Below are 14,524 nucleotides of genomic sequence, written 5' to 3' on the forward strand. Positions count from 1 at the left end.
TTCTCTCTTGTCCCCAGGTTTCAAAATTACTGTATAGGACGTAGTCTGGATACTATTCGTCTGAAGAAAACATTTTTTAGCAGCAGCCAACGGCAGTATAATATCATTAATCAGGGCAGCAATCTTCAGCAGAGCTCAGACAAAGCTGAGGTGAAGAGTTAGCAAGACAGTAGAGGCAGAAGTATGATATTTATGGGAGCGATCTAGGCAAGACGCATTTCTCAAGTCTCAGTTGAAGGTAAATACTTCTATTCAGTGATCTTATATTCTTCTAAAATCAGTATTATAGAATATATTTTGTTGTTGCAAATGTTGGCATTTAATTCAGACTTTATAAAATGCTTCTAACGTGCATATGAAACCTAAAAGTCTGGTGACTTTTGTAATAAGAATTTCCATGCCTCATTCTTTCCCTTTTCTGTAACTTATTCAGATAGAAACGTAAAAATATGATGATTTGAAAATATATTCCTATTTGCACCATTAGTTCCAAGATTAGTATCTTCCAGAAGACCCTCATAATAACTTTATTTTAGTCTAATATTTGTAGTCATGTGGAAGTGGCATACTATATGATTATAGCGTGTAAGCACGATATGTAGACAGAAGATGAAGTAGATAGGACAGAAGAATTGGAATTTAGTTTGTAAAGCACATAAAACAATGCTGACCTATATAAGTGATGCATAAAGGCTACTTATTTTTATCATCATCATCATCGTCACCATCATTAGAAAATAGGAGCTCTGTCCCTAACTCAAAAGTGGCAAAGTTATCCACAAGAGACTTTATGAGGTTAGGAATCAAACCTTACATTCTTGCCACAGTGCTGGTAACAAATCATTAAGCATGGGGTTGAAGGGGTACAGAAAAAGCCAGTTAACTTTTCTGGATCTTATCTTTTTCTGTTTGAATTCACAAAATATTTGCGATCAAAATAGATTGCCTCTAAGCTCTCCTCTAACCCCTAAAAAACTTCCATGGTCCTAAACATAGATTTTGACAGATATTAGAATATCGTCGAATACGCTCTAAGTGTTTCTCAACACTACACTGGAGATACTATCTTATAAATGTAGGAACCAAGAAAAATATTAAGGTGGTTTCTTATTATTTGAGTAAGACAAAGCTAGTCATTGATTTCACATTTGTAATCTATGTGTGTGGGTATGTACGGAGTAAAGATTAGAACCACCCATTTCTGAGTAATAGCATTGATTGAGGTCTACTTCTTATTTTGAAATTTTCATCTCATATCTGTAATATCTTGATTTCAATACAAAAAAAAACCTTGGTCTACACCCACATACTTCATCACAGGATGACTTTGATCTTAGGCATATAATGGTAGACTTCTGCACAATGATGGCCAATGCAGAAAAAACATCAGAACAAAACTGCATAGGCACCATCACACAGAGGATAAATTTGTTTCAATCAAAGCTTATTGTAAATTTATGAGAGATTCACAGAGAATGCCATTGTAATACTCATCATTCAAATGAGAGTGATAACCCATCCACTGTATAGGAACGTAAAGGGTGGGGTGATTTCTTCCTATGGAGGAAGAAGGTCCCATTTCTTCCTCTAGATTAGTCATTGAAAAGTCCACCCCCTTGAGTGACTTCTGGAGATCATTTAATTACACGCATGGAGGCTCTATCTTTTAGCCCAAATAGAAATATTTCTAATCATATATGCACAATATGCTATAATTCACCATTTCTTGTATAAGTAGAATTTTAAAGACTCATAGAACTGAATCAATCTTAGAGTTGAAACGGACCTTAGCCAGTCCTTTCCCCTACCTAATGTAGACATTTTCCCTGTGCCATTCAAGCCAGATGATAATCCATTTTTGAACCAAATCACCCCTCTATCCAGAGTCTATATCCTCGATGGGAATCTATTCAATTTTGGAATATCACAGCTCCTATGAACTAGACATTTTTTCCTAAATTGCATTTAAATGTTTCCCTACAATTAATTTAACAAACATCATCTTACCTTTCAGACACTAATCCCTATTACCGCACATAGTCTAAGGTAGTGATCATATTTTGAAGAAAAAAAAATCTCTAATATTAGTATTCCTTCTCCTCTGGCCTTTTCTCACAATTCTGGATGCTTCTGCATCCTGGTCAGCCTCTTGTAATTGATTCCTCTCCTCCCCATTAACAATATGCAGAAAAGAACAGGCTATGCAATTTGCATTTTGACTAGTGCAGCTTCCCACTGACTAGTGCAGTCTCTTAGTCAAAGAGACTACCCTCTTTGAGCTGTTTATTGCACTTTTCTTAATATAAGCTAATATTGCATAAGATATTTTTCGTAAATTATACAAAAAGTATTGGCTCATATTGAGTTTGAATGAAATAAAACCTGAGGAAGTCCTAGGAGTCAAGATTCCTCTATACTATTGTCATTTACTTGATATTTGAAACATAAGAATATGTATTTTAATTTATACCTACTACATTTTACGGTGTAGCTTTGATAAAAATTGCAGATTTTTGTGATATTTTTTAAAACTTGATTATATCATCTAACATATTAGCTTGTTGTTAGTGCTGTCAAGTCAATTCTGACTCCTAGTAACCCTGTGTTAGCCCATATTAGCTAGCCCTTCCATATTTGTGTCTTTTAAATTAGATAAACGTTCTCAATATATTATTGAGACTGACAAGAATATTTAATAAAGTACACTCTAACTCCTCGCCAAAGGCACCATCTACTGGAAACGGTAGAGCAATCAGCAGTGAAAACACCAAATTTGCTATCTTACAGCCTGAATTTCTTCATATTCTAGTCAAGAAAATGACAAGAATCTTTTTTTGGCCAAATACCTTGCTGAAAAAAAGATGTACCGCCTCTAACACTTTGATCAACTACTGTAATGAGGACGTAGATAGTAACACGCTGTTTAAATCTGAGATAATGTTGGGAGAGATATTTAACACACTCTATGATGGTATCAAGATCTAGAAAGATTGAGTGATGTTCAGTTCTTCTGTGCCCTAGAATTCTCCAACTGCATAATTAGAGAGGAATTTAAAGACAAAACTATCTACTTGCTATATATGTAAAAGAATTGCCTAATATATTTAACATTTATGAACTGAAAAAATATTGGCTACTATGCCTATCATTGAGAAATCCTTGAAATTTCCAAAATATTTTATTGTCTTTTCTATTTAAAAAATGCATAGTTTCAAATTACAAGGTGCTGATTCCTTAAAGCTGAATTTTTCAGGATTATTTTTCATTTGTATAAATTTATTAAACATGAATTATTTAAGGTTTCTGAAGAACACTCCAGAAATATATCTATTAATATGACTCATTATTTGTGAGAATATAATTTTGTAAAATTGCTGTGCTTTGCACATAATCCTGAGTATCACCCATTGCGCCATTTTAAATATTTTCTGAAGCTTTTTCTATTTACTCTCTTCCCAAGCAATTTTCTCTTTGCCTGCTTTAATTTGAAATCAATGGGACTGCAACAGAAGCTTACTAAAGAGAACTCAAATATTTTTATGTAGGTTTTCAAGATTTAAACTCAAATTTCATCACAAGCTGCTGTGTCAATTCCATATGCTTCATACGAACTAAACCAAAGACAAACAAAAGTCATCATTTCCAGTTGAAGGATGTGAACTGTCTTTAGCAAGGCTACGATGCAGATGCTGAAATTGTTAATCAAAATGTAATATGTAGCTCCTTCCTGTCAATGGATCAAAATGAAGGACAGAGCCTCTCAGTGATTTTAACCACTTATTAAGGCACACACTGCTGTGCTGAAACTGCATAAAGAAAATACCATGAACAGCTTAGGAGACTTGTATCATATGACACATTTGAAGGACAAACAGTCAAATGCAGAGAATCTTACGTTCTTGAAACGATGTGAAGAGCATCTGAAATCGGCTGTTCCTACTGCCCTCATCTGCCCACAGGCGTATTACCCCAAGCCCTGTGCGGAGCATGACATCATTAGCCACGGTGCTACAGAACTTAGCTTTCAGATCCTCCACGGAGCTGCTGCCGTCATACACAGCCACAAAATTCCTTTTGCATTCATTTGAATTCTGCATCTCATAGTCCAAGAATCGTAAGTAAATCTGTAAAACAACCACAAAGATACAATAATTTCCCTGAATCAAAATATGAAAGAGTTCTGTAAGTCCCAGAACGTCCTTTCTCTTTCTCAGTCTCACAAGACAGTCCTGATTGCAATCAGTCTTATTGTTTTTCCCCTGTGGATAATAAGAAGACGCATGACTAAAATCAAATTGTGCTTAATATTTTTTTTCAAGTATTATTACCCTTTCTTTACTTAAATATACCATTTCCCACAGCTGACCATTTTTACCCAAATGATCCTTATTTCTTCTCATAACTTATTTGGAATCAGTTATTAGTTTTCATTAGTTTGTTTAAGTAAAATAAAGTGAAATCAAAGACTATCTTTTGAATCATCTCTATTTTCCTTTGGCGTTAATAGAAATTATTTATTTCCATACATTTTGGAAATAAATTAGTAAATAACTATACTACTTCATTTTTGAGGTAGAGTATATTAGAAAAAAAAGAAAACAACAGAGCTAATCCATCATCATTCTCACTGTAACACACAGTCAAGCCATTTAGCTAAGTCCACATTAATGATTTAATTAATGACATTAAATTAACATTTAATGAGTAAAAAGTACTGTGCAACTTACTTTATAGGTTATTTTTAAATACTCCCAACAGCTCCATAAAGTTTTATTGTCATATTGAGATAAGGAAACACAGAGTCAGATAGTATAAGTTGGAAATGAGAAAGGAGGCCCCTCTAACTCCCTAGTCTGTAATCCTTCCACAATCTGACACTGCTTCAGACATACTGTATTATGATCAACAGACGCTATTTGACTTTGTTCCCATGTGCATTAAAAAGTCACAAGCAAATAATTCAAACAAATAGTATTTCAAGCAAATAATAAAATGTCAGTTTTGGGAAGTTATATGCAATAATTCACAAAAGAAAGTATTTATAATATAAATCTAAACTATGACATAAAAGCACAAGATAGTATGTTGCAGACTTATAAGGAACTTAAAATAAAATGTGAAGTCCCAAGTCAGGAAATCCTCATGTAAGTTTGAGGAAGAAGAACAAAAACAGAGAAATGGGGGGAAACGCACAAAATTGAGAAACAACGTTAAGTGTTTGAGTTTTATCATGCTTTATTGGTGAGGAGGTTTTCATATGTAGGCAACTCGTAACATTTCAGTTGGAAGTGTGGACAGAGATAACAAAATGGAGTAACATATGTCAAGGCTTCTAAAAAGGAGCCAGGAGACCATTAAGGAAGTGGTTCTTTGCACGCCTCTACCCAGAGGGAATGTAACTTTGAACTGTGCTTCACTGCTGTCACCTTGACCTTCTTTCAAGAAATATGCTTCCTCCCACAGAAAAGAACTTTTACCTTAGAGATGGCCTTAGCAAGCAGTCACATATAGCCAAGAAGTAAGAATTGTTGCCAGCACCAATCACAAATCTTGCAGAACAACCTGTGTAATTTATCTCTTTTTGCCTTTATAAACCCTCTCTCCTTTGTCTTCCTTGGGGCACATTTTGGGTTTCTACCTGAATCTGTGTCTCCCGAATTGCAATTTTAATTGCCTAAATAAGAATCTGCTGTTTGAATTGTAGTGGATTTTTCCTCAGTTGACAGAAGCTATCCTAAAATTTCCAAATACTTTGATGCTGACTTGATATTAACTGCCATCACTACAGCCTTATACAACAACACACTAGGAAAGCCTACATTTTCTTTATTCCCAAGTTATTGCTTTATTTTATTCTATCGAAATTTCAAATATTACTCACATAGTCCATCTGTGATCTACTCTTCCAAACAAATGTTACATTCCTGAAAATTATCCAGAAAATTCCAAAAATGACCACTTTAGAAGGCATGTCTGAAAATATTAAACCTTTCAAGTTTTTACTAACTAGTTTGATTTTCCACTTTTCACATGGATTTGTAAAGAGATTGGGTCTTTCAGATGACCTTTACCAGGAAGCTGGTGCAAAGGAGACAAAACAGCCTGCTGAAGGATAGTAAGCAAGTGAATGTGGGAACCTTAAATCGGATCAAAATCCCTACGTCTTGTTTTAAGGCTCTTTACACCACACCACATCGCCCCATCCTGACTAAAAGTAAACAAATTGAAAACACTATAAACATACAAATATGTATAAAATCTAAGTGCTCCTATAAGGTAATAAACTTGTTAAATGCAGCAAAAATCAAATAAAGAAGTATATTCTCAAATACTATACACTAAATCTAACATATTTTATTAGCCCTCAAAAGAATATGCAATTTCAATTGTAAATATATAAAGTTACCAATAGGAGAAAACACTGGTTGGGGTAAGTGGAAAGGTTCGTTTTGAGTGTCATGTAAAGTAACCCCTCCCTCCAGTGTTCTTACAAAGTTATAAAAACCAAACACTATGCACACAAGAAAGAAAAATAATTCCTTAACCGTTTGACTACTTCAAGAAAGATATTTGATAGCCTGATGTTTTCAGGTTGAAGTGTTTCAGTGGCCTAACCTGTCTGAAGAATTATTTCAAATTTCTTTCTTACGCTGCATGTAGAAAACAACTGAAAGTGCTGATCTGTTATTTGTTTCGTATTGGCAATACCTTAAGGCATTGTGCTATTGCATTATTGTAACAGCTAGATCTTAGGTTAGCATGAGGGAAGCCATCTTAGGGAAAGGCAGCAATATTGTGACTGTGACCCTGACTCACTAGTCTCCATGAATGCCTTCTGGCCTGCACGTAGCCTAGATGATTAAGCACCTTTCGCTTTTGCAAAATATATGATCCGCTAGTTCTACAACTCTTGCTTATATATATCTCCCAGCTGTGATAAGACGATAACCTTGTTCTCTGAGTTCCCCAGGAACATGACGACCTCCAGAAAGAAAATCTGTGTTGGCACTCATTACAAATGACAGAAGAAAGAGATAATGAGGTGGCTTGAAGTCCATCAACCAGATCGTTGACATCCCTAAAACCCCCTCTTCCCTGCCCATTTCCCCTATGTAACTGCCTCAAGATTCTGTATGATTTTAAGATGGTTCTTTAGTACACTAGTCTGCCAGCTTCCGAATATGCTTGCTAATCATATAAACTTTCCTTTCTCCACTACCAGCTTGTTTCCAATTGATTGACACTGGATTGCGGTGAGCAGAACGAGCCCCTTTCTGCTCGGTTACATTATTTCACTCAAATCTCTCAACAATAGACACTTGTAATAAGCATTTTAAGATGAAAAACTGAGGTTTAGAAAAACCAAATTTTCCCAAAGTGACATAGGCCCTGAAATGATTGGTTGGTATTGAACTCAGATCTGCCTGACACTTTTTGCTCCTTATTACCACGCTATGCAGCCTCATATGAAGTTTAAAAAAAAGAAAAGTCTCTCAGACTTATATTCCAGAAAGAAAGTTATAATCTTAAAGAAAACAAACTACAACAAAATAAATAAATAAGCAAGCAAAGCAAAACCATTTCCATTCTCCTAAAGCAGCTAAGAAACACATTGAGTATCGAGATACAAATGAGATTCAAAGGAAATAAATGTGTCCCTCTGAAATAAACAATTGTCTTAAATTTTCTTAAAAAATATGATTATTTTATAGAAGAGTATTGCTATAGTTAGAAAGGTCATTTTCATATTTGGCGCATGTGTTTTCATTTGACAGTTCTAGAGAATATCCGTATTTTCCATGTGAGGTGATGGATTTGCATTCTTACATGAAGTGCAATGACTGAAGTCTAACTACCTTCTAAATTTAAAAGCTGTTCTTATTAGACAGAACACTATTTATAGAGGAAGTGAACAATTACAGTCACTAGATTTTAGATATTCGCTTCTGAAGCATTCAATTATTTTTTTAACGTCTTTTTTTTTTTTAAATCCTTCAAGAAAAGAAATAAAATATTCCAGTGGGTATTAGTTTTACTGGGTGCAGAGCTGTTACTGCCAAACTCAAATGCCATTAGCCAGAAAAGTGATCAAGCTTCCCGAACTAGCTCTAGTATACATCATATATATATGTGACCCTATAAAAGCCCTCTGATATGATTATTTAAATGATACTATCTGGTCAGCTTAAAGCTTGCGCCATAATATCACCGAGGGGAAGAGAGTCACATGACAGGGTTTTTATTTGAGGTAGAAAACTGCAGAAAGCTCTTCAGTCTCTCCGCTGAAGAAAAGGGAAAATGATAAACAGAATAATATATAACTCCAGTAAAATAGTCAGATTACAATCTCTTTTCAGTGAATCATTTTGATGCATTCTTCTTTCTAATGGATCACAAAGTTTGAGCTGACACAATGATTTATTGAGCAGGACATGGGAAGCTTCAGAACATATAAGCAATTTCTAGTAATAGCTATCTTCCAAATCACACTAATATGGAGAGCAGAATCCCTTTTGTATACTTAAAGCAAGTAATTCTAGCTAACAATTTACTAGGTAATATATTCACAAACAAACATTCAATACCAACCATTCCTCCCCTTATGACACAATGATAGGCAGATAACAGACATTGTTTGGGGCACTAATTGAGGACTTACCAGAACAGTTTTCTCCATGGTAAATGAAAATCAAACACACCACAGCCTGAGAAAAACTGCCCATGGTTTCAAACTACTTTACACTTTGATAAATAAAGCCATATTCTAAAAAGTGTATAGTCCAGGACTTCTGGGCTGCTGTTTTATTTGTGACCGGACATGCCAGGCCTTATAATTTCAGGTAGGCTAACCCATGAATTTGGAGCAGTATCCCTTTTATTTGGAGGAGAAAACCAGAATATCATACTCTTTTCTGTAATGTTGAAAAAACACATTCTATCACAAATCCTGATATAACAATATAAAATGATTTCCTGTTATGCATAGAAAGTATCAAAATATTTAAAGTCCATCTGAGTAACCCTCCAACATCTGGAGATTGTTGAGAAACATATTTCATTAAAAAAAAAGTTGAACCATACATTTTCATTGGTAGTTACCTAACCAGTTAAAATTTTCTTTTTGTTTACCCAATTTTCTTCTCACTTTTGGAGATAGTGAGGGCAGACTCAATCTTTAGAACCCTAAAACTTGTTGTTATAATCAATTATGGTTTCTACCCTTCGTCTGTTCATTGGTTTTCTCCTTGCTCCATAATAAATTCCCACAAATTGAGCAGCTTTAACCAGCACCCATTTATTATCTCTGAGTTCTGTAGGTTAGAAGCAGTTGTGGACTGGCCATGTTCTCTGCTAAGGTCGAATGAGGCTGAAAACCCAGTTCCTTGCAGTTCTAGGACCGAGGTCCCTGTCTTCTTGATGACCATTCACCAGGGATCACTTTTATCTCCTGGAAAACGTTCTTAGTTCCTCTGACTCTCTGACTTCCACTTTTGCACACAGCCAGAGAAAACTCTGCTTTTTAAAGAGCTCGTGTGATTAGATTAGGCTTATCTGGATAAACTCCCTTTTAGTTAACTAAAAGTCGACTGATTGGTAACCTTAACTGCATCAGCAAAACCCCTTTTGCCAGGCAATTTAGCATAATTGGGTGCGTGATATTTTTTTCATAGTCACAGGCCCATTGGGCTGGGAATCTTGGTGTCGTCTGGAGATTCTGCCTACAACAATTAACTTCATCATATAACTTTAACACAACTTCACTACAAAATATTGACATTATATTTGTCAAGTTTTTATGTTTATTTTACCTTAATTTTATTCAAAACATTTTTGAATTGACAAAATATTAAAAATTAATTTGAAATTTTAAATGATGGGTAATTACTAAAAGCTAGAGTTTTATTCTCCCAAGACCTTAATCATTAAATTAATTATCTTCATTTGTACTTTTGTAAGTATCTTTTTTCCTGTCTTAACAAATTTGACAATATCCCCAAATAGTGTGGTTCTATAACATTACACTGGACTGGGACTCAGGAGATGATCTTGCCTCTCAGCTCTGTTACTAACTGGCCAAATATCTGGGCAAGTCATTTATCATAGAGTTATCGAGTTTTTGTCTTAAAGGGAATTTAATATTATCTATGCCAAAAATGACTTGATTTTTTAATTATTATACAAAATCCCTGCCAAACTTTAGTTGGATTCCTCCTGTGGAATCTCATTTGATCTTTGGGCAGCTCCATTTTTAAAACAAAAACAAAAACCTTCTCTATATTGAACCGAAACTGTATTTCTCTAGTTTCCAGGATTCAAATAAATCGCAGGACTTAAAACCACGCAGATTAAGCCTTATCCTCTTATTCCTCTGTCATATGACAGTCCTTCAAATGTTTGAAGATTGCTACCAGGTCCATTTTTCTAGGTACATATCAGTTTATTTTTTCCATGAGTTTTAAGTGAATGACAGACATTTTGCTTGGCACTGGGTATCTAGAGATAAATAAGCCCCAGCCTGCATGGAATTAACATTCAAATAGGTACCATGATTTGATCACCCAACATTCTTTTCTGGACCAGATCCAGAACTGAACACCATAATACTCTTCTACCATCCTTGCTCTAGAATCTGTATAAATACCAAATAGTTGCTTACAGAGGCATATTTCTACATCTCATTGTCAATCCATATAGAAATTCATTATCTGACTCCGCTTATCCACCTGTTAAATGAACTAATCAGTAACAAACTTTTAATATTCTTTCTGGCTTTGGTGTTCCAAATTCTAAGGAATCTGGATTAATCACTTTCTAATTAAAGGTGATTATCTGTATTACTATTCTCAAACAAAGGAGAGATCAAATATTATGTTTTATATTTCCCAAAAGGCTAAGAAGACATATATACTTGATATAAATTTTAATAGAACCCAAGTAAGCTATTTAGCAATTTCATTGTGCAATATGTTTCAATTACTAGTTATCATTCAAATATTCACCATGAGCCATTTCAGGTTTAACCTGTGCTTTGATAGTCTATTCTCATAAGCTTCTAGGAACTCCATAAAAATAGAAAGCCCACATAGGCAGCATCGCCAGTTCTTGGTTTTCTTCACAGTTATTCAAAGCCACTTCCTATCCTCTAACCTTTAATTTAACAGAGAAAGCCTGTCACAATAGAACCATCTTTGTCCAGCTCTGCGGGCAACTTCCCCTTTGGGTCACAGAATGCCAAATTCTGTAACAGACAGGTACACTCGGGCTTGTTGGTCTGGCATTGCACAAAAGACAGCCTATTTACGAGCTGGAAAAAAATGGTGTGTGTTTATACTCCCATAAAAGCTCTGTCTTTAAGACCTCAGGGACAAAGATGCTGGTTACGACAGTGAGGCGGCGCTCAAATGCTTCCTGTTGAAAAAAACATCCAGAAAAATCTTTCATTCATAGAGTTTAAGGAAAATGAATAGCACTTGCCTGTGAACCCACAGGTTATGTAAGAGGGCATAATAAACTGTAATCTAGCTCCCTTATAATCTATGTAGTGGGTTGGGTTTTATGCCTTTGATTTTTTTTTTTTTTTGAAGGAGGAATCACTGTATCTTTCTTCATAATGCAATTGATTTTTTCAAAGATTTGTTCAGATGTAAAGAGACTTGCAAGTGGCAAAGCTGCAACCTGGACCACGGTCTCTGAATCTCAGTAAGGAAGTTTGGGGAAAGTGTGCTACACTTCCAAATTATATGCAAACCCCAGAGACATATTCACGGGAAAATCGAGTGAAGAAAGACAAAAATATTTCTTGAAATACCAACTTCCTCGTGACTCTGATTTTTCCCTCATCCTGAATATTCAGCCGCCAAATTCTACTGTATCTATCTTGAATAATTCCTTCATCTGTCTACCATCATGGCCTGGCCTCAATCACTGGGATTAGCTTCCTATGAGTCTTCTGCTTGCAGTGTTAACACTTCTGTCCCTATATAACAGGGAAAAGCTATTTTTCCAGAATGCAGATCTGATCATGTCACATTCCTGCCTCACACTCTGCCATGTGATGAAAATAATAATAATAAGTTTTCACATTTTGAGGTATAGGGGGAAACCACTCTGGTTTAAACCTGATTCGGCCTAAAACTTGTTGTTTCCCAGAACAGCCTGACTTACGGCCCACCAAACACGCATTATAACTCTGCTTCAAACGTTTTCCCAAGGCAAAGAACGCACCCCTTAAAGATAGGGATGAATGTCTCCCTTCCTCTGACGCCAATACCAGTACTCCTTTGAAGATAAGCTTTTCTTCCCAGAAAACCAAAGTCACGCTGACCTGCTGTGTATGTGCTAACCTGCAGCAAAACGTCTCCTTATGACTTTGAGAAAAATAAGTTATATCCCTGCCACGTGTGGTATTTGTTCTGAAGTGGTGCATAACCATGCTGTAAGCCGTGCTTCTCCAGAGTGCTTTCTTCCCTGGGGGAGATCGCACTTACAGGCTAGTCCCCAGCTTGGCTCAGATAAGAGTCACCTTACCTTTCTAATCCATAGATTGGCTATTGATCATGTGCATGGACACATGTATCACTAATGCTTTGTGGGTGAATCCAGGCTCTTAAGCGGGGACCTACAGAGGCCTTTGGATTAATGACTCACCGTCAACTTCCACACTCATGATCTTATTTCGTCACATGCCATTACTTTAATTCCTGAAAAGGCATGGTCTCTTATGATTCCGTGACCTTGTAGATGCTACTGGCTCTCTCTGAAGAGCCCGGTCCACCTTGACTACCTGATACAAGACTATTTCTCATTAAGATGCAGTCGACACCCTGGATGCTATTTGATTCTCCTTCTGGCTTACCTTGTGTCCATGTGGTGTTCTCCCTCACTCTGCTACACCTTATAAACACCTCAATGCTCTTGTCTTATTCCTTGGATTATTTTGTTACTCATTTGTCTAAGAATTAAACTGGAGGGGCCGGCCCCATAGTTTAGCAGTTAAGTGCGCGCGCTCCACTACTGACGGCCGGGGTTCGGATCCCAGGCGTGCACCAACTCACCGCTTGTCAGGCCATGCTGAGGCTGCGTCCCACATACAGCAACTAGAAGGATGTGCAACTATGACAGACAACTATCTACTGGGGCTTTGGGGAGAAAAAGGGGAAGAAAAAATTTTAAAAAAAGGAGGAGGATTGGCAATAGATGTTAGTTCAGGGCCGGTCTTCCTCAGCAAAAAGAGGAGGCTTGGCATGGATATTAGCTCAGGGCTGATTTTCCCCAGAAAAAAAAAAAAAGAATTAAACTGGAAATGTGAGGACAGGGGCTGGCATGCTTTTTCATTTCTCCAACAGGATGCTTGAGACTTTATAGAGTCACTAAATCAATTAATTAAATGACAAACTGTTTCAACCTCAATAAACAGTCAACTACAAATCTAATAAACCAGTAATGCTTGGTTGTAACTATACTCTATAACTGAGGGGTGACCATAAAGGGAGAGGGATAAGCTACACCTATGACAGCTACTGGCACAAAATTACTCATCCCCAGTATTTCTTAAGACATAGCCATAAAAGGATGAATACGGTTGTTCTAAAGAAGTGTTTCTAAAATACTGGCCTGAGTCCGAATCTGGCTCATAATGTATTTAGTTTAATAAATAAAATATTTTCAATTTTTAAAATTTATTGCTGGCATGTAAAAACCAAGGGATTAACATAAAATCTAGATTTTTTTGGAACATTATAAAAAAAATGGAGAAACTGGTAAAGCTGAACCCACATTTTCTCACATCATCAATCAAAAGGAGCTTGATAGGCAGTTAAGTACTGGCTGGCCCCTTTGCATGGGCACTGGCTCTCCTAAGTCCTGTTCACCAGTGTCCCCCAGCCTTGTCACAGGTTTACTTTATATTCCAGAGATACATGATTTTGTAAGCCCTGGACAATTTCATCTATAGATATGATTTTAGGTTAAAAAGCAAACATACTGCAGATACTGACAACAGGGCATAAGTGTAATTATACTTAGAACCATAGCTTACATATAACATTTCAATCTGTTTTTCAGAGGAGTTGTTACCTTAGAGTCTCTTGTCCAGGTTAGCCATCGAATGATCTCTTCAGCACCCTCTCACAGGGGAAAACAAGTTACATTTCAAAACCAAAATAAAATGATAGCTTATGATTGCACTCTGAAATGTACGAAGCATGTCCACTATGTTCAAACCAATGCATGCTTTAGACACTTCGCAAGTCGATCGTCAAATCTGTTTCACCTTAAGACTGACCTTGGATCGTGGAGGTGCCCGGATGTACCACTTGCAATCAACGGCCTCGCTAGCAGAAGCTTTGCCTTCCTTCATGATTTGTATAGACTCCACAATTCCTTCAGGACCGCCCATCTCAAACTCACAGGCTAGATAACAAAATGCCAACAAACATACAAAAATGGAGCTTGAATAATAAACCAAAAGTATATTTCACAGCAGAAAACAGAGTCCTCTGAACATTATTAAATATCTATTTTA

General features: G+C 36.2%; 1 protein-coding gene across 2 annotated transcripts in view; it reads right to left on the bottom strand.

The window, feature by feature from the left end:
- Positions 1-14,524, bottom strand: part of NETO1 (neuropilin and tolloid like 1) — a 106,517-nt gene that overhangs the window by 25,453 nt on the left and 66,540 nt on the right. For both annotated transcript variants that reach the window (XM_058556616.1, XM_058556614.1), the window contains exons 6-7: positions 14,285-14,412; positions 3,896-4,124 (exon numbers count right to left, since the gene is read on the bottom strand). In XM_058556616.1, the coding sequence (XP_058412599.1) occupies positions 3,896-4,124; positions 14,285-14,412 (357 nt within the window). The remainder of the gene's footprint in view (positions 1-3,895; positions 4,125-14,284; positions 14,413-14,524) is intronic.

This window comes from Diceros bicornis, chromosome 16, assembly GCF_020826845.1.
Source record: "Diceros bicornis minor isolate mBicDic1 chromosome 16, mDicBic1.mat.cur, whole genome shotgun sequence".
Classification (NCBI taxonomy): domain Eukaryota; kingdom Metazoa; phylum Chordata; class Mammalia; order Perissodactyla; family Rhinocerotidae; genus Diceros; species Diceros bicornis.